The sequence below is a fragment of the Trichosurus vulpecula genome, chromosome 4 (assembly GCF_011100635.1).
Source record: "Trichosurus vulpecula isolate mTriVul1 chromosome 4, mTriVul1.pri, whole genome shotgun sequence".
NCBI classification, from domain to species: domain Eukaryota; kingdom Metazoa; phylum Chordata; class Mammalia; order Diprotodontia; family Phalangeridae; genus Trichosurus; species Trichosurus vulpecula.
Window position 1 is genome coordinate 73442206 of NC_050576.1, and position 21698 is coordinate 73463903.

At 37.0% G+C, this 21698-nt stretch overlaps 1 protein-coding gene across 3 annotated transcripts in view; it reads left to right on the forward strand.

Moving 5' to 3' along the window:
- RALGPS2 (Ral GEF with PH domain and SH3 binding motif 2) overlaps positions 1 to 21698 on the forward strand; it is a 215661-nt gene that overhangs the window by 49568 nt on the left and 144395 nt on the right. For all 3 annotated transcript variants that reach the window (XR_005010290.1, XM_036758284.1, XM_036758285.1), the window contains exon 2: positions 17035 to 17177. Coding sequence is in view for 2 of the 3 variants with exons in the window: in XM_036758284.1 (XP_036614179.1) it covers positions 17121 to 17177 (57 nt within the window). In the remaining variant the exon portion in view is untranslated. The remainder of the gene's footprint in view (positions 1 to 17034; positions 17178 to 21698) is intronic.

Consider the following 21698-nt stretch of genomic DNA (forward strand, 5'->3'; position numbering starts at 1 on the left):
GGGTGAGTTGAATAGGAAGGGATGATATCTAAAAAAAAAAGTCAAATTAAGGGATGAGAAAGGAATCTATTGAGACAGGGAGAAAGGGAGAGATAGAATGGGGTAAATTATCTCGTGTAAAAGTGGCAAGAAAAAGCAGTTCTGTAGGAAGGGAAGAGGAGGCAGGTGAGGGGGAATGAGTGAATCTTGCTTTCGTCAGATTTGACCTGGGGAGGGAATACCATACACACTCAATTGGGTGTCTTACCCCACAGGAAAGAAGGAGGAAGAAGATAAAAAAGGGGGATGATAGAAGGGAGGGCAGATGGGGGAGGAGGTAATCAAAAACAAACACTTTCGAAAAGGGACAGGGTCAAGGGAGAAAATTCAATAAAGGGGATAGGTTAGGAAGGAGCAAAATATAATTAGTCTTTCACATCATGAGTATTGTGGAAGGGTTTTACATAATGATACACATGTGGCCTATGTTGAATTGCTTGACTTCTTAGGGAAGAGGGGAGAGAATTTGGAACTCAAAGTTTTAAAAATAGATGTTCAAAAACAAACAAAAAAAAGGTTTTGCATGCAACTAGAAAATAAGATACATAGGCAATGGGGCGTAGAAATTTATCTTGCCCTACAAGAAAGGAAGAGAAAAGGGGATGGGAGGGGAGTGGGGTGGCAGAAGTGAGGGCTGACTGCGTAACGGGGCAACCAGAATATACGCCATCTTGGAGTGGGGGGGAGGGTGGAAATAGGGAGAAAATTTGTAATTCAAACTCTTGTGAAAATCAATGCTGAAAACTAAATAAATTTTTAAAAAAAGAAAAAGGAAAAAAAATATTTAACAGGAGCTGTCAGTCCCTCTCTTATCACCCCAAAAAGGTTAGTAATATAGCAGAATGCTTGTACAAATGACTGGCCTCAGATATGCTTTATCTTTCCATTGCTGGCCCCCCTCCTATACTAACACATCCCAAGTACATATTTTAACCATCTGCCACTGTTTTTATAAATACAGTAAATACAATTAACAATAACAAATAATAAAGGTTTGTGATTATTTTCTTGTTGGATTAGTTTTGTGCTTTCGTTGATACAAGAAATCCTAGTGAGGAAAATCCTACCACTGATACAGATTGGTGCATTCTCTGCCATTTATAACTTAGTGGCCTGGGGCATTAGGGATTTGAAATTTTTGCATAGAAGGCAGTGTTCTCTTTGTGTGTTCTGAACAGAAGTTGTTTTCTGTTACAGGAGAGAAAAGGTAGGCTCGTTTCTGTACTATTATTGCTGACTGTTGAGTTAACTGTTACCCAAGTCATGATGTAAGAAGTGATGAAATAATATTTCAGCATAGGAACTAGTAAGTCAGCCTTTCATGCACTTTTCAAAAGAACTATAAAGTAGCAGTTGCTATTTACAGAACACTATTTTGTAAATCTGATTATCTTAAAAGATATGATACAGTTTACCCAATATGACTGAATTTTAATTTTATTTAAAAATCAACTACATTTATTGTGATTTTTAAATAAGAATATTATTAACAAACCACTGGTGAAGTTTTCAGCTACTTTTTTAGAATTTGTGGGACAAAAAAAAATTTGCTGAAATACTATATAATACTATATATATATACTATAAATGTGTCAGTAGCCACATTTGCTTTATGTTCCTAGATGAATGATCCTTGGGTTATCTGAGTGAGTAGGTAGCTTTGAAAGTCACTATTATTTCTATCCTTTCCCCTTGATTTTTAAAGGTAAAGGTGCTTCTTCCAAAAGCTAGAGCAGTGGCAGCAGACTAGAATTAAGAAAGGCCTCCTTTTTCTGTGCTTTGATAGTAACTTTCTGTTTTGAAATTTTATTTTTTGGCATGCTAGCCTAAGCACTAAAATACAATTCTTTAAATTTAGCCATGTGGTAAATAATGCTGTGGGCCTCTCCAGAAACAAAGGAATTGTCCAATTAGTACTATTCAGGGAAGCCTGGATTTGAGCATACTTTAACAAAAGTAAGAATTAAGTTATTTGATAAGATTTTGACAAGGGCCTGATGCAATCTGATTCCAGAATTTCAATTTGCCAGAGAACAAAAAATTCTTGCCGATTCAAGACAAATGTTCCTTTCTGTAACAGAGCTGTTAGAATCTCTTTGGTATGTTAGTCATTAGGTGCAACAAGCTTTTGTTGCTAACTGGGCGGCTCTATTTAAAGAAATAGTAATCTTTTACTGACGAGTTCAAATCACGGTCCATTCATGGGTATCTGAGCTGTCTCAGGTATCTCCTTTCTTTTTCTATCAGCCATAAAGTATGAACTTCCTGGATAAAATGTGAGATATATGTCACAGCCAGTAGATATAGTTACTTGAATATTCAAGTTCTGTGGAATTAGACTACCCAATGAAAAGGAAATTATAATTTACTGTATCTACCAGAGGCTTTAAATGAGTGAGCATTATCCTATGGATTGGTAATTTGACAAGTTTGAAATTTTTTAAAAATGGCAAGTGTTATGTTAAGTTAAACTTTTATGACATCTTAGTCTAAAAATCCAGAGGGTCTTTTTCTTTTTAAAAAATATTACAAATCATATATGCTTATATGCTGGAGACAACTAGATGGCACAGTGAGTAGAGCACTGCACTTGGAGTCAGGAAGTGCTGAGTTCAAAGTTAGCCTCAAACACTTACTAGCTCTGTGATCCTGGGCAAGTCACTTAACCTCTGTCTGCCTCAGTTCCTTCATCTGTAAAATGAGGATAATAACAGCATCTACTTCCCAGGGTTGTAAGGATCAAATGAGATGATATCAAATGAGTTAATGTATGGAAAACACTTTGCAAACCTTAAAGCACCACATAAATGATAGCTATCATCGTCTCATTCTCATTGAGGATTCATTTATCCCTCTGGTGACTATAAATTCTGAACCATAAACCCGTTTTTTTTTTTTTTTTTCAGATTCAGGTATTTTTCAGATGCTTTCAAATAATTGAAGGGGTTTTCACCCAAAATGAATGCATTCTGGTGTTTGGGTTAAATAGAATATAAGCTGTCCAGATAATAATGTTGGATGTTAATTAACTTAAACATACTATTGAACATCATCATCATCATCATCATCATCATAGCTAGCATAAATTTATATCATGTTGATTATGCACCAGTGCTAAGTACTTTGCCAACATTATCTCATTTAATCCCCGCAATAGCCCTAGGAGGTAGATGCTATTACTATCCCCTTTTACAGTTGAAGAAACTGAGGCAAACAGCTTTAATGACTTATCCAAAGTCACATGGCTATTAAGTATCGGACATTAGATTTGAGTTTAGGTCTTCATTACTATAGGCCCAGGGCTCGATCTATGATGCACCTAGCTGCCTGCTTACCTAACTCCCATATTTACATAATGTTTTAATGTTTGCAGAGCACTTTTACATATCACCCCTGTGAGATAGGTATTTTAAATATTATTCATTGTATGTTAGAAAATTGAGGCTCGCAGAGGTTAACTGATTTGGTCACAGTCACATGAACTAGTGTCAGAACTCTTACAATTTTTGGATCAGGGGTGGTCTGCATTTGTGATTCCATTAGAGTGAGGGACTAAACTTTTTTTCCACCTATGCAGATCAAGGGTTCCTCTGTAATTTGGTTTCAGAGAGTCACACAGAAGCAGTCACACAGATGGTATGTTTAAGAAGCAAGATTTAAACTCAGGTCTTCTTGATTCCAAGGTGGTCTTCTCTCCACTCTGTGGTGCTGTCTTTCAGGCATAAGTTAACGATACATAAATAACACTCCCTCCCTCTTCTTCTTCTCCCTTCTCCCATTAAGTTAACAAACATCAGGTATTTATTATCCAAGGCATTAACACAGTAGTTGTCAGATTATAATGTTTATTTTTCTTATTCAGTGTACATTTTATTATTTTCTAATTTTTTTTATTTTTTAAAATTTATTTATTTAACATATTTAGTTTTCAGCATTGATTTTCACAAGAGTTTGAGTTACAAATTTTCTCCCCATTTCTACCCTCCCCCGCCCGCTCCAAGATGACGTATATTCTGGTTGCCCTGTTCCCCATTCAGCCCTCCCTTCTGTCACCCCACTCCCTTCCCATCCCCTTTTCCCTTCCTTTCTTGTAGGGCAAGATAAATTTGCCTGTGTATCTTATTTTCTAGTTGCATGCAAAAACTTTTTTTTTGTTGTTTTTGAACATCTGTTTTTAAAACTTTGAGTTCCAAATTCTCTCCCCTCTTCCCTTCCCACCCACCCTCCCTAAGAAGTCAAGCAATTCAACATAGGCCACATGTGTATCGTTATGTATAACCCTTCCACAATACTCATGTTGTGAAAGACTTAACTATATTTTGCTCCTTCCCAACCCATCCCCCTTTATTGAATTATCTCCCTTGACCCTGTCCCCTTTCCAAAGTGTTTGTTTTTGATTACCTCCACCTGCATCTGCCCTCCCCTCCATCATCCCCTCCTTTTTTTTATCTGCTTCCCTCTTCTTTCCTGTGGAGGTAAGATACCCAATTGAGTATGTATGGTCTTCTCTCCTCAGGCCAAATTTGATGAGAGCAAGATTCACTCATTCCCCCCTCACCTGCCCTCTCCCCTCCTCCCACAGAACTACTTCCTCTTGCCACCTTTATGCGAGATAATTTACCCCATTCTATCTCTCCCTATCTCCCTCTCTCAATATATTCCTCTCTCATCCGGTAATTTGATTTTATTTCTTTTAGATATCTTCCCTTCATCTTCAACTCACCCCTCACCCTGTGTCTGCGCTCGCTCGCTCTCTCTCTCTCTCTCTCTCTATGTATATATATATACACACATATATACATACATGCACATTCACTTATATATATACATACATACATAAACATATATGTGTGTATGTGTGTATATATATATATATATATATATACACACACACACACACACACATGCATATTCCTTTCAGCTACTATGATATTGAGGTCTCATGAATCATACACATCATCTTTCTATGTAGGAATGTCAACAAAACAGTTCAACTTTAGTAAGTCCCTTGCAATTTCTTTTTCTTGTTCTTTTTCTTGATTACCTTTTCATGCTTCTCTTGATCCTTGTGTTTGAAAGTCAGATTTTCTATTCAGTTCTGGTCTTTTCACTGAGAAAGCTTGAAAGTCCTCTATTTTATTGAAAGTCTATATTTTGCCTTGGAGCATGATACTCAGTTTTGCTGGGTAGGTGATTCTAGGTTTTAATCCTAGGTCCAGTGACCTCCGGAATATCATATTCCAAGCCCTTCGATCTCTTAATGTAGAGGCTGCCAGATCTTGGGTTATTCTGATTGGGTTTCCACAATATTCAAATTGTTTCTTTATGGCTGCTTGCAGTATTTTCTCCTTGATCTGGGAGCTCTGGAATTTGGCGACAGTATTTCTGGGAGATTTCTTTTTGGGATCTATTTGAGTAGGTGATCGGTGGATTCTTTCAATTTCTATTTTGCCCTGTGGCTCTAGAATATCAGGGCAGTTCTCCTTGATAATTTCTTGAAAGATGATATCTAGGCTCTTTTTTTGATCACGGCTTTCAGGTAGTCCAATAATTTTTAAATTATCTCTCCTGGATCTATTTTCCAGGTCAGTGGTTTTTCCAGTGAGATATTTCACATTGTCTTCCATTTTTTCATTCCTTTGGTTCTGTTTGGTTCCTTTGGTTCTCATAAAGTCACTAGCTTCTACTTGCTCCAATCTAATTTTTAAGGTAGTATTTTCTTCAGTGGTCCATTGGACCTCCTTTTCCATTTGGCTAATTCTGCCTTTCAAAGCATTCTTCTCCTCGTTGGCTTTTTGGAGCTCTTTTGCCATTTGAGTTAGTCTGTTTTTTAAGGTGTTGTTTTCTTCAGTGTATTTTTCGGTATTTTTTTGGGTCTCCTTTAGCAAGTCATTGACTTGTTTTTCATGGTTTTCTCGCATTGTTCTCATTTCTCTTCCCAATTTTTCCTTTACTTCTCTAACTTGCTTTTCCAAATCCTTTTTGAGCTCTTCCATGGCCTGGGACCAGTTCATGTTTTTCTTGGAGGCTTTTGTTGTAGGCTCTTCGACTTTGTGGACTTCTTCTGGCTGTATGTTTTGGTCTTTCTTGTCACCAAAGAGAGAATGCAAAGTCTGAGACTGAATCTGGGTGTGTTTTCGCTTCCTGGCCATATTCCCAACCAACTTGACCCTTGAGTTTTTCAGTGGGGTATGACTGCTTGTAGACTAAAGAGTTCTGTGTTCCACATTTGGGGGGGATGCGCCAGCTCTGCCACACCAGCACTGCTCCTTCCCCAAGAACCCCCAACCCGGACTGGCCTTAGATCTTCAGCAGGCTGTGCACTCCTGCTCTGATCCACCACTTAATTCCTCCCACCAGGTGGGCCTGGGGCAGGAAGCAACTGCAACTGTAGCTGCCTCACCTCCGCTGCCCTGGGGGCGTGGCCGAACAGCAAACTTCTTCCACTCCCGCAGCTTTTCCCACTAACCTTCTCTGCTGTCTTTGGTGTTTGTGGGTTGAGAAGTCTGGTAACTGCTGCAGCTCACTGATTCAGGGCACTAGGGCCCACCCTTCCTGGCTCCTGGTCTGGTTGGTCCGAGCCGCTCACGCTGGGCTCCGCTCCGAGCTCCATGTGGGATAGACCTCACCCAGAGACCATCCAGGCTGTCCTGGGCTGGAGCCCTGCTTCCCTCTGCTGTTTTGTGGGTTCTGCACTTCTAGAATTGGTTCAGAGCCATTTTTTATAGGTTTTTGGAGGGACTCAGAGGGGAGCTCACACTAGTCCCTGCTTTCTGGCCGCCATCTTCCATTTTATTATTTTCTAAAAACATATTATAATGAAGAGGTATTTTCATGTCTTAAAAAAATTAGGTTTCATTGTGGGTAAATATTGGTTAACAAGTTTAAGTGTAATTATGACTGGATTCACTGTGAAATATATTTTCATAGTAGGTTTTAATAACATTTTAGTCAAATTTTGTTCTGCAAGTACTTTGATTAAAAATTTTGAACATATAGTATATAGAAAAATAATTATTTACTGTTAGTGATGAATTATTTATTTAATTCATTTCTCTTTGTGTTTAAAAGTAGTCAAATTTATAACTAAAATTTGTTATCCACTTTCATTTGTATCTCTCCTATTTCCCTTACATACTACATTGCATTTTTAGGTGCTTAATAAAATCCTTAGTGTTCAATGTTTTTTTCAGGAAACCAGTCCCACAACCATTATTTTGGTTTAATTTATATTTATATCTCCTAAATATGAATAGTCTTTTTTGCAACACTAGAGGGCACTATTGAATTATAAATTTAAGGTAGAACTAATTATTCATATTAGGTACTGGGTGGATGGTAATTTATTTTAAAATTGTTAACGTTTAAAAACTAAAATGTCTATATTTAAAGTCTTTACCAAGTTAGATATGGTGTAGAAGCAGAATTGGGGGAAATGTCCAGTCAGTTTTAAGGAATATGAATTAGGTTCAGGTATACAATCAATGTGCCAAGGACTTCACTAGGCCTGGGATTACAGGGACAAAAATGAAACTGCCTAAGTATAGGTGTATGTAGTAATTAGATGAAATTAAAACAGTTCATTGTATTTATGACATGTTTTTAGATCAATTTTCTTGTTTATAAGACTGAATAAAAATGAAGGCACATAAAAGTCAAATTTCATAAAGAAATCAGTTGTTTATGTGTAGAAGCTTCACATAAAGTATTAAAATGAAAGAATGATGATAAGCTTACAAAATATCTGAAGGCAGAAATAATTTTTTCAAGTGTTTTGAAGCTAATGATGTGCTCAGTGCTTTCCCAAACATATTTTCACCCTTTATACTGATTGACTTCTAATACTAGAATTAGGATTTTCATTGTATTCAACAGATTTTTCTTGAGTATTTAATGTCTTAGATACTCTGCTAATTCCTGAAGGGGATAGCAGTCTAATGGGAAGGATTAAAGGTATGAGGCATAAGGGTCAAATAGTACATGAGAAATGTACTAACTGCTAGGCAAGTTCATTGGAGGAAGGGTTGCTTTTAGTTAGAGCAGCACATTACAAGAAAATGTGAAGAAGGCGTTTTCCTGACCTGGACTGTTGAGACATAAGTAGGATATCATTTGGGAGAGAGCAAGAGTTGGAAAGAATACCTTCGATGTAGTGAACAAATAAAAAATTTTCAATTGAATCATTTTGTGAAAATATGTGAATGCCAAGCTGAGAAGGAAATGGGGATATTTGTTTGGAGTATATCAGGTTTTTGATTAGGGAAAATTCTATGTTCTCTATTCCTTCAATAAACAATTTAACAGACATTTGTTAAATGCTTACTTTATGGAAGGTACTGAAGGAAACAGGCTAGGGAAACAAAGATAAATATGACAGCCCCCTGCCTTCAAGAAATCACTTAGGAGGGCCCTGGAAAAGTAGTGGAAAAGACAAGTATATTACAGGTTGGCAGGCTGAGATGGTGGCAGTGTACTAGGAGAACTTTAGGAGAGAGAAAATGCCTTCATTTGGAAGTCTGGGGAAGGCTTCACAAGTTGGCACTTGATTGATTGAAGTTCAGTATGAGTCAGCATTGTGATTAATGGCAGCTATAGAAGCTTGACATGGCAATCAGGAATAAGGAGATAGCAGCCCTTCTGCACTTTTGGGGGAAATACCACATCTGGAATATTACGTTAATTCCCGGCATAGTAGTTTAAGGACATTGTTAAATGGGAGTGTTTCAGAGGAGAGCAGCCAAGGTAGTCAAGAGTTAGTACAAGGGCTCACTGTATGCCAGGTACTGTGCTAACTGCTGGATATAGAAAAGAAAGGCAAAAGACAGCCCTTGCCCTCAAGGAGCTCACCATGTAACAGAGGAAAACAACACATAAAAAGAACCTGAGGCATTAGAGGGTGGGAGGGGAACCAGAACATGGTGAAGTCCAGAGAAGTGCAGTCTGGTAGGAAATTGTGATGTGTGCCCTGGGCTCCCTTTTTAAATGGAGGACTTGTGAGGAGCTTTCTGCTATTCACTTTCTACCCTCTCCAGTCAGAGAGAGGGGCCCCAGGGACAGGCCATACTGAGGAGTGTGAATTTTAGAGTTGTTGTGGTCTTGTAGTATGGGGAGTTACTGGAGACTATGATGAAGTCTAGGTGTTCAGGAGGCTGCAGGTTCCCCACCCCTGAAATAAGAGAAACTTGATTTGTTTAGCCCCAAAGGGCAGAACCAGGAATAGTGGGTACAAATTTCAAAGAAGCAAATTTAAACTTGATGTCAGGGAAAAATTGTTAATAATTAGAGCTATATGAAATTAGTATATCATACCTAGAGCTGAAGGAGACCTTAGAGACATTTCGTCCAACCCTTCCCTCAACCTACTTATTTTACAGATGATGAAAATGAGACCCAGGGTGATTAAGTGGCTTGCCCACAGGTAATAAACATCAGAAGTGGAAATGTAACCCAAATCTTCCAACTCCAGAGCCTGGTGGCATGGGCTTCCTTAGAAGGTGGTGGTTTTTCCTTTCCTTGGAGGCCTTCAAGAAGATCTTGTTTGATTATACTAGATGACTACAGAGGTCTCTTCCAACTCAAAATTGTTGTGCTTCTGTGGGTCTGGGTCGGGGTGCCGATGGAAAAGTGTGTTCTAGACCTAGATACGATATATACAAATATAGGAGCTGGGGATAGTTTGTTGAATTTAGGGAATTGGTAGTATTACATTGTGCCTGGAATATAGTGTGTGTGAAAGAGAGTAATGTGAAAGATAGAAAGATGGGATGGGCCAGATGTTTTTGGGCCTTAAATTTCAGGCTGATTGAATTTTATTTTTATCCCACAAACACCAGAGAGCCACAGAAGGTTTTAGTCCCTGGGAGAGACATGGTAGGACTTGGTTGTTAGAGTATTTGTGTCAATGATGGAATGGCAGGGAGACCAGCTCAGATTTCTTTATAAAATTGTCTTAGAGGTGATGAGGCCTTCGAGTTACGGCGGTGAGTGGTTGAGGGAAGAGAAGGGTATGAATTCCATAGATTTTGTGAAGGAAAAATTGACAGAATTTCACAACTGATTAGATGTGGGGGCGGGGGTGGGGTGAAATGGAAGAATCAGGAATGACTCCAAGATTTTGAGCCTCAGTGACAGATAAGATGGTGGTGCCTGAAAATAGAAAATTGAGATTAAGAAGATGAGGTTTAGTTTACAAGGATTGTATGTGTAGCAGGGATTTGTTGACTTTGAGGTGACAGTCAAGGTAGAGATGTACAACAAGCAGTTAGTTGGAAATGCAATCCTGGAGTTCAGGGAAAGAGATTAAAGCTGGATATATAGACTTGAGAGAGATAGTGATGATAATTGTAAATTATTTGTCAGAGCCTTGGAGCACTCTCAGAATTAGGGATTGGAAGGAGTAAGAACCACTTAATGAAGTGGAGGAGGTCAGATAGGAGGAGAGTCAGGGCAAAGCATCGTCATGGTAGCCAGGGCAATTTGGGGGTATATATTGTTGTAATCTTTTTGCTAAGATTTTACTGGATGTTTTTTACATCTATATTGGTCTATAATTTTTTGCTTTATCTTCTTTGTTATTGTTATTTAGGTATCAAGGCTATATTTGTTTCATTAAAAAGAGTTTGGTGTATAGTGTTTTCTTTGTTATTTTCTTAGGATAATCTGTGTAGCACGCTGTTTGTTGTCATTGTTTAGTCATTTCAGTTGTGTTTGACTCTTAATGACCTCATTTAGGATTTTCTTGGCAAAGATACTGAAGTGGTTTGTGATTTCCTTCTCCAGCTCATTTGACAGATGAGGAAACTGAGGCAACCAGGGTTAAGTGACTTGCCTGGGGTCACACAGCTAGTAAGTGGCTGAGGCTGGATTTGAACTCAGATCTTCCTGACTCCAAGCCTGGTGCTATATCCACTATGCCACTTAGCTGCATCTTGTGTAGCGTAAGTGTTAATTACTATTTAAACATTTTTAGATTTCACCTGTGAATCTGTATGGACCAAAGTCTGATTGCTCATTCTCTATTCCTCCCTCTTACTCCCCTCCACTCCCGTTCCTTTATGGATAGTTCAATTCCATTTTCTGAGATTGGATTACTTAAGATCTCTATTTCATGTTATATTAATTAGGATGTTAATTAGCTTATTTTATATTTGTGCCATGCTACGAAAAGGTCAAGGATGATGATGACTGAGTCAAGTCCCTTGGGGTTAGTAATTAAGTGGTTATGACTTTAGAGATTAGTTTTTAAAAATAATGGGGTCACAGCCATTATAAGAGACTGAGGATTAGAGAGAACATTTATTACTTACTATGTTCTAGGCATTGTGCTGTTTTTTTGTGTCCTTATTACTAGCCTAGACTTTTGGTGTACTTTCCAGAAACTCCTACTTCAATCTTCCCTTGCCCACAAAAATAAACTTTTATTTAAAAAATCATCTCTGAAGTTTGAAATTTTTTTTCAACAAAAGGTGCTTTCCATTGCAGAGAAGATTTTTCTTAGCTACTGAAGAGCTCATTAAAAAATTTTAAGGTAGTGAGGACGGGTCACCCAAGTGATCTGAAGAGTGGGACACCAGAAAGAGTGTTTTAGTTTTAACACACTCACCTCAACTTATTCAGCAACCTTCTGTCTTCCCCTTTCCTTTAACTCATCTACTCTTCTTTGTCCTTTCTTTCTTGAAAAAAAGTCTTTTGATGGTGTTCTTTTTTTACATTCATTACTTCTCAATGACTCTTCCAACTCCATCCTTGGGTTCTTTCTTTTATCCTTTTTTAGAAGTCATAATTCTTTTATCTTTAGCTATTGTAAAAAAAAAAAAAGAAAATTCAGGTCAGTTGTAATTACCTGAACTTGAACATAGTGTAAATGGCAATGAAAAAGAAGCTACAAATTCCAATGAGTTTGTGACAGTGGCATGGACAAGACTTCATGACTTGATGGATATGCAGAATGAAGAGGAAGAAAGGAGAAATGACTGAGGTCTTGAGCTTGGATGAGAGTTAGAATCATTGTCAGTACCTTTAGTAGAAATATTGAAACAAAAAGAGAAAGGTTTCTTGAGAAAAGTGATAAGTTTATTTTGGAACATTAAATTTGAGGTACTGATGGAAGACAATCACATGGAGGCCATTGCTGGAGATAAAGATTGTGATAAAACTCTAAGGAGTGAATAAAATAGTCAAAAGAGATTGTACAGAGAAGCTAAAGGTTTGGAAGCCAAGTTTTGGTGTTAAAGGGACAGAAAAAAAAAGAGAAACCGTAGAAGGAAAGAGAGAAGGAATAGTGAGGAAGGTAGGAATGGGATATCATTACTTCGCTGTCAGAAAAGGCTGTAAGTAAAAGTGTGCTTAGTATTGTCACATGAGGGGAGGGGTGGAGAGGAAAGAGAGAGGGAGAGACACTTAACTACTTTCCCAGCTCTATGCTGAGCACTAAGTACATAAATGCAAGCCCTCTTTCAGGGCTCCTACCTTCAAGGAATTTACATTTTAATGGGGAAAAAAAAACTTGAGAGTAGAAGAAAGGGGAGAAGGAAGGAAGGGTAATATGGGAAGGGGCAGTGGGACAGGAGGGAGAAAGAGTTGAAATTTGGAGAGTTGAGGCAGATATTTTGAGAACCTTATCCTTGTAATAGAAAAAAGATAAAGAGAAAGAAGGCAGTTCATAAACGAAAGTTATAATATAGATATTGTACATTTTTTTAACACTTGTAGTTGATTTTAAATTGTATGCCTTTGAGGAAACCAAACATTTTTCTAGCAAGAAGACTCTTTTAAGTTGCTGAATTTTAAAATTAGGAGGAACTTTAGAGATCTTTTAGTCCAAACTCTTTCATTTTATAGTACAAACTTTGGCAAGTAGGAACTAGAACTAGAACCCAGGTCTCCTGACTTCCAGTGTAGAGGGCTACACCATGAACTGGAAATTCTTGATCTTACCAGTTACTAATGCTCACATTTGAGGTTTATAAAATATTTCCTGTATAGCTCTGTGAGCTCTGTAGTATAAGAGTTATCATATTCATTTTATAGGTGAGGAAACAAATTTAGAGGTAAGATGACTTATACCATCAGAGCAAGGACTTAAAATTTCACACTCTTAGTCCAGCTCTTTTTCTGCTTTAACAATTTACTGCTTGTGCAATTTGTTGCTTTACACTCAGTATTTAGTGCTTGATTTATAACAACAGTAATCTGTGTTTTTACTAGCTGTATAGCCTCAGATCAGTTTGTTTCACATCTACCCTGCTCATCCACAGGGTAGTTCTAGGATCATATACAATAATGTACTTAAAAGGGGTTTGAAACTATAATTTTTTGAATAAGTTTTTATTGATGTAATTCTTTACATTAAAGGTGTCAAACACTCTTAAGTGCTGCCTGAACCAGATTAAAATGTAATCGGGAAATACTTAACAAAACAAATAAAAATATAATAAAACATAGGTAATATTACATTTTAAAACCAAGTCAATATGCAGCATGCAAGGGATGCTCTTATAGAAGTCAGAGCCCTCTGTTTCTATTTGAGTTTGACATCACCGTAATTTCCCCCAGTATCCTTCGCTTTCCCCTAATAAACTCCATAGAAATGTTTTTTAAGAGAAAGGGTAGGTGGAGGGAATCAATATAATTAAAAATGTATACAGTATATCACACTTACTGATTTTTCTACCTCTGCAAAGGTATGGGGAAAGGGTGTCTTCTCATATCTCTTCCTTTAACCTGTGTCTATTTGTAATTTTGCAACACTCAATTTTGATTTATTTTTTGTGGTTTTCCCCTTATAATGTGATAAGACATTGTGCATATTATTTTATTCTGCTTCTCTCCATCACTTTGTCTAGATTCGTCATAGTCATCATGTCTTATAGCAGAGTAATATTCTATTATATTCGGGTAACCACAATATGTTTAATTATTCCCTGGTCAATGGACATATACTTTGTTTCCAATCCTTTGCTATCAAAAAAGTGCTATCATAATTTTGGTAAGGCACTTTTAATGAGTTGCCTCCTGGGGAAATTACCCTAGTTGTAAAATCTCTGGATTAAAGGATATGGGCATTTTAGTTGCTTTATTTGCGTATTTACAAACTGCTTTCCAAAATGGTGGTACCGATTCACGGCTCCATCCATAATGCACTGATGTGCCTGCCTACCATCTCATATATCTTCCAGCACTGACTATGCCCTTCTTTTGTTGTCATTGCCATTCTCTTTTCCTTTCCTCCACTCCTCCCTTCCCCTCTCTTTTCCCCTCTGTTTTTTTTCTGTCCTTCCCTTCCTTTTTTCCAGTACCAGATGGTTTTGATTGCTTCCTGCTTAATAATATAATTGCTGTCTGAAAGTGCTATTCCACTGTTGTCCTTACCTCTTATAAAGTTCTCATTATAAAGATGTCATCTCTCATACATCAACCTGTGTTTCTTTCATATTTATTCTGTGTGTATTTACTCTCTATACTTTTATAGGCACATATATCCCCTCATCAAATGTAAGGTCCTTCAGAGGTAGAGTAATTTATTTTCTTTTTGTATTCTTAGAATCTATCATAGTACCTGCCGTATAGAAAATACTTAATAAATTCTTGTTGATTGAAAGAATCTACTTTTCTTTCAGTTGTGACTATAAAAATGTTGTTGTTCAGTCATTTCAGTCATGTCCGACTTCTTGTGACCCCTTTTGGGATTTTCTTTTTTATGTATTCATTTATTTATTTTTAGTTTTCAGCATTTACTTTTATAAGATTTTGAGTTCTAAATTTCTCCCCTTCTCTCTCTCCAAGATGGCATGCAATGTGATAAAGACTATATATGTCCAATCATATTAAACTTATTTCTATGTTAGTCATGTTGTAAAGAAGAATCGGAACCAAAGGGAATAACCATGGGAAAGGGAAAAAAAAACAGAGCAAATAGTGTTCTTCAATCTGTACTCAGACTCCATATTTCTTCCTCTGAATGCGGATAGCATTTTCTATCTTCAGTCTTTTGGAATTTTCTTAGATCTTTGCATTGCAAATAGGAGCTAAGTCTATCAAAGTCTGCTCACTTCATTCAGCATCAGTTTATGTAATTTTTCCAGGTTTCTCTAAAGTCTGCTCATCATTTCTTATAGCCCAGTAGTATTCCATTACATTCATATACCACAATGTCAGCCATTTCCCAGTTGATGGGCATGTCCTCAATTTCCAATTCTTTGCTACCACAAAAGAGCTGCTATAAATATTTTTGTACATGTGGGTCCTTTTCCCATTTTTATGATCTCTTTGGGATACAGACCTAGAAGTGGTATTGCTGGGTCAAAGGGTATGCACATTTTTATAGCCCTTTGGGTATAGTTCCAAATTACTCTCCAGAATGGTTGAATCAGTTCACAGCTCCACAGTGCATTAGTGTTCCAATTTTCCCACATCTTCTCCGCCATTTATTTTTTTCCTGTTTTGTCATGTTAGCCAATCTGATAGGTATGATGTAGTACCTCAGAGTTGTTTTAATTTGCATTTCTCTAATCAATAATGATTTAGAGCATTTTTTTCAGATGAATATAGATAGCTTTAATTTTTTCCTCTGAAAATTGTCTATTCATATTCTTTGACCATTTATCAACTGGGAAATGACTTGTATTATAAATTTGACTCAGTTCTATGTATTTTAGAAATGAGCCTTTACCAGAGACACTGGTTGTAAAAATTCTTTCCCAATTTTCTGCTTCCCTCCTAATGTTTGTTGCATTGGCTTTGTTTGTACAAAAACTTTTCAATTTAACATGATCAAAATTATCCATTTTGCATTTTGTAACACTCTCTCTTGTTTGGTCATAAATTTTTCCATTTCCCATAAACTGACAGGTAAACTATTTCTTGCTCTCTCAATTTGCTTATAGTGTTACCCTTCATGTCTAAATCAGTGTACCCATTTTGACCTTATCTGAGTATATGGTGTAAGATGTTGATTTATGCCTCGTTTCTGTCATACTGTTTTCAAGTTTTTCCAGCAGTTTTTGTCAAATAATGAGTTCTTATCCCAGAAGCTGGAGTCTTTGGGTTTATCAAACAGTAGATTACTATAGTCATTGACTACTGTCCGTTGTGTACCTAACCCATTCCACTGATCAGCCATTCTGTTTCTTAGCCAGTACCAAGTAGTTTTGATGATTGCTGCTTTATAATATACAGATTTACTTTTATCAAGATGTCTTCACTGTGTGTATAGATTGTTCTCATAAAAATTCTCATTTGTGTCAATATTCTTAGTCTTCTTTTGGAGAGGCACTTATATTCCCTTGTCATGTCCATATTTTAAGGTCAACAATTTTTTTGGAAGGAAGAAGGAGCAAGACTGGGTCCCCTGTTTTGCCCAGGCCACTCACAGGCCCGATCTCATTATGGCCTTGACCTCCCTCCATTTCTGACCCTGGCCTAGGCAGCCTGGAACTCTCTTCCCTCCATATTGTTGTCGAACTTAGTGCAGATATATGATCAGTTTAGCACCGTGTAGATCAGAATTCTGACATTAAGTGATTCACCAGCCTCAATCCACAGATTTACAGGAATCTGCTGCCATGCCTGACTAACAATGTGGAGTATAAAAAACTGTATTGACTCTACAATTGGCATCATTTTATCTTATTTTTTTGCTTTACATTTTTTGAGCTTTTTATTCTATATTTAACGAATACCCAATAAAACAAGGATTTCTATATACAAAGTAAAACAGAAAAAGAATTGTATGTGAAATTGAGCACCTATTTAGATATAAAATAAATGAGTAAACTTGCGAAACTGCCCTGCTTATCTGTGTTTTCTTCTGGCATTTCTTCTGTTTTCTTACATGCATTTTTTAAAACCATGCTTCACTGATTATCTTTTTTTCTTTTTCCAAGGGAAGAGTCTTGTTGATATGTTTGGCTTCATTTTAGTTAAACTTGTTTTCTAATCCTAAATCCTAGTGGGGCAAACATTCTAACATTACCTTTTATCAACATTTATTTATAGGAATAATGTATTTGTTGCCTTGGACTTGAAATTTTCAAAGCCCTACTACAGTAAACGGAAAGCCAAGAACTGATGTTGTGGGAAATATGGACCTAATGAACGGGCAGTCGAGCAACATTAACATTGCAGCTACTGCTTCAGAGGTAAGAAATACAGTTACGTATCTTAAGGATTTTTAATTCTTCAAAGATTATTATGTTATATATTTAAATAATCCACTGTGCAATTGAATGATCCAAGATCCTAGTCAAAAAGGATGTCAGAAGTCGTTTGGTTCATCTCATACTGGAAACATGAATTAAGTTTACATGATTAACAAATAGTCATCTAGCCTCTACTTAACGTTTTCCTGTAATAAGTAACTCAGCATCTGTCAAAGCAGCATGATCCGTCATTGGTGGGCCCTAATTAGGATTTAAAGTTTTCCCTTATAAAATATTGAAATCTACCACCTTCGGTAAGTACAAGAAGATCAACTTCAAAACCCAACTGCTCATCATTCATATCATGGAGGGAAGGGAGATGCAACTGTTAAGTAAGGCAGTGCTGGCCAGGATTCTGTGCACTCTTTGCTCCTTTGACCTTTCCCTCTAATTGAATGGCTCCTCTCAGAGTCTCCATGTAAGGAGTATGCCCAGGCCTGTTGTGTCTTCATTTCTCTCCCAGCTGCACTCCAGACTTTTTCTACCTTATCCCACTCACACTCCCCCACCCTTAAATTTTCAGCTTCCTTTTATATGTTGTCTGCCTCTATTAAAATGTAAGCTCCTTAAAGGTAAGGATTATCTTTCTTTTTGCTTGTATTTGTATTCCCAGGGCATAGCACAGTGTCTGGTGCTTAGTAAGCAGTTAATGAAGGCTTATTGACTAACTGGCCTGGCAGGAACCCTGAAATGTTGGTGAATTTGGGCTCTGGAAATTCTAGTAATTGGTTTACTACTCTGGCCAGTGTGATAAAAGTGTGCATACAATTCTAAGAAATAAATGTAGGGATGCAGGCTTTCCCTACTTGAAGCCATTTTGGATAATCAGTTTGACTTTTAAGACAGTGGGAAGCACATTATGTTCCTTTCTGATTTGGTACCACAAGAAGGCAAACTATATTGGAACAAATTAAAGATACCAAATACCAAAAAATATACAAAATAAAGATACCCAATTGTTGGATGCTTTAGTTATAAAAGGTTCTGATGATCTCCTAAAACATGTCATCACAAATGCATGTGAAATGGGATGAAAATGTGAGTAGCCACCCTCTACACCCTCTGATTCCCCCCAACTACTAATGTCTTCCTTCCCCAAACTACCTTATATTTAATTATATTTATTTCTACTTGAATATTCTTTTTATATTTATTCTGTATACATTTATATATGTATTTGTTTTCTCCATCAGAATATAAACCCCAGAATAGGAATTGTTTTCATTCTTGGTTTTTTAAAAAAATAAACATTTATTTTTACATGCATTCATAATCTCTCCTTCCCAAGTATGTTGTTGTTAGTAATTTTTCAATCGTGTCTGACTCTTCTGGACCCCATTTAGAGTTTTCTTGGCTAAAATACTGGTGTGGTTTGCTATTTCCTTCTCCAGCTTATTTTGCAGATGAGGAAACTGAGGCAAACCAGGGTTAAGTGACTTGCCCAGAGTCACACAGCTAATAAATGTCTGAAGCCAGATTTGAACTCAAGAAGATGAGTCTTCCTGACTCCAGGCTGGCACTTCTATCTACTGTGCCATCTACCTGCCTCCCTTTCACTGTACATTTTTCAGTTGAAAAACATTTTAAAAAAAGAATGAAAAACAAAACCATCATCACAAACGGGCATAGCCCTGCAAAACTACACCCCTACATTGGTTACATCTATAAATGTTTTGTCTCTCTCAGCGTTCATCACTTGAGTGGTGTATTTCATTTTCAGTCTTCTGACCTGTGGTTTATTGCTTCATTAAGACAGAGTTTTATAGTCTTTCCAAGTTGCTTGTCTCATTGAATAAATTCTTCTCTTAGTTCTGTTTACTTTGTGTCATTTCATAAAGGTATATATCCTCAGTTTCCTCTTAAGATGTCCATTTGGTCGTTGCTTATGGCACAATAATATTCCATTATATTCTTATACCAGAATTTGTTTAACCATTCTCCAAGAGGACAGCCCTTCATTTTCCATTATTTGACTACTCTGAAAAGAACTGCTATATTTTTTTTTAACATATAGGAATTTTTCCCCTTTCTTGAAGTACTTTTGTAGATAGGTATAGGGGTGATATAGCTGGGTCAAAGTTTATACACTTTAGTAACTTTGGTGGCATAGTTCAAAATTGCTTTCTAGAATGGCTGGATTCAGGGCTCCATCAACAGTCTGTGAATATGTTGGTTTTCCACAACCCCTTCAACATTTCTCATTTTCTTTTGTCATCTTTGCCAGTTTGATGGGTTTGAAATGGGATCTAAACTTGCTTTCGTTTGCGTTTCTCTGATTACTAGTGATGAAGCATTTTTCCTTGTTGGAAACTTAAACTTACTTTCAAAACTGCCTGTTCATATCTGTTGATCATTTCTCCATTAGGGAATGGCTCTCAGTCTTATAAATTAGTTCCTTATTTTTCTCGGATATGAGACTTTCATCATTGAAACTTGTGGCAAAGATTATTTTCCCATTTGTCTTTTTCTATTGTAATTATATTACATTTGTTTTTACAAAAACTTTAAAATTTTACATAATCAAAGTAATCATTTTGTGATCCTCTCAAATGTTTGTTTAATCATGAGCTCTTCTATACATCTGAAAGGAAATCTCTTCATTGCTGTTCTAATTTGCTTATGATGTGACCTTTTATTGTATCTAGGTCGTGTACACATTTGGAGCTTATTTCAGTATATGTTGAGAGGTAGTAGTCAAAAGTTTCTACCAGACTGCTCTATAGTTTCCTCAGCAGATTTTGTCAAACAGTAAATCCTTTCCCCTTTAACAAGGATCTTTAGATTTATAGAACACTAAGCCACTGTTTGTTTGCTCCTTCTATATGTTGTGTACCAATATTTTCTAATTTAGACCTCTTAACCATTGGTTACTACTTTGTAGTACAATTTGAGACAGATTTGGTATCAGTAGACTCCCTTTCTTTTGTTGTTATCTTTGAGAGTCTTGACTCTTTTTTCCTCTGTATGAATTTTTTTTGTAGTTCTGTAAAATATTCCTTTGGTAGCTTTTTGAAGTACTGAATAAGTAAATTGATTTAGATTTTTTATTATATTGGTTTGACCTACCCATCAGTAATGTTCTCTCAATTATTTAGGTCTGTGTTTATTTCTGCAAACAGTGTTTTATAGTTGGATTTATATAGTTCCTAGGTGCATGTTAGTAGATATACTTCCAGATATTTTATAGCTTCTATAGTTTTTTTGTGTGTGTGTGTTTGTTTTTTTTTTGCAGGGGGGGGAAGGCAAAGCAATTGGGGTTAAGTGACTTGCCAGTAATTATGTCAAGTCTGAGGCCGGATTTGAACTCATTTGAACTCCTGACTCCAGGGCCGGTGCTCTACTTGCTGTGCCACCTAACTGCCCCACTTCTATAGTTTTTTTAAAATGGAATTTCTCTTTCTAGTTCTTCTTCTGAGTTTTGTTTGTAATATACAGAAATGATGATTTTTGTAGATTTATTTTAATATCTTGAAACTTGATTGAATTGTTTCAATTAATTTTTTTGTTGCTTCTTTAGAGTTTTCTAAGTAAGCTATGTCATCTTCAAAAAATTAATTTTTGTTTCCTTCAGTGTTTTTTTTTGCCCATGTTTATTGCCTTGATTTCTCTTATTGCTATAGCTATCACCTTAACACTTTGTAAAATTGTAGTGGTGACAATGGCTATATTTGCTTTATCCCTGATCTTATGCAGAAGGCTTCTAACTTTTTTCCGTTACATATAATATTTGCTCTTGAATTTATATAGATGTTATTTACTATATTGAGGAAAATTCCATGTGTTTCCATGCATTTTAGAGTTTTAAAAAGAAACAAGTTGGGAGAGGATTCTGGGAAGATGGCAGAGTAGGTCAGAAGACTTGAGGCTCTTCAAATTTCTTCACAAAAAAGGATAAAATGTTGCCTCAGAGTGATTGAAGAGCGGCAGAAATAAACAAAAATTGGGGTAAAGTAGTTGTCCTCCTCAGACAACCTGAAAGGACCCCAAGAAAGACCTGACATCCAGGGGTGGAGGTTTAGCCTGAGTGAAGTGCAGACACCTCCAGGCTGACTCTGTGGAATCAACAAACAACAGGCCCTGAGGGCAGCTAGGTTGGGAGGCAACCTCAGCAACTTCCACCTCATTGACAGTGTGGGGGTCATGACTGAGTAGGAGAAGACTGAAGGACCTCCCACTGTTGAGAGATGTGAAGCACAGCTTTGCTGACCAGATGTGGTCCCAGACTATGTCTTGGGAGAAGGAGCTAGTACACATTTGGTGAGTGTGGTAGCAGAGGGGCGGGGACTTGCTGACCCTGGCTATTTACAGGAGAGCAGAGTCTCTGGTTTTGGTTCTAGGACAGAGAACAGTTGAAGTTTGCAGCTACTGGAGGGACCACACAGAGCAAGAGCATTTGCCAGACAGCCTAGCTGGAGGCGGCTTAAAGGTAGAGTAAGCAAAAGAGCAAGAACCCAATTATAG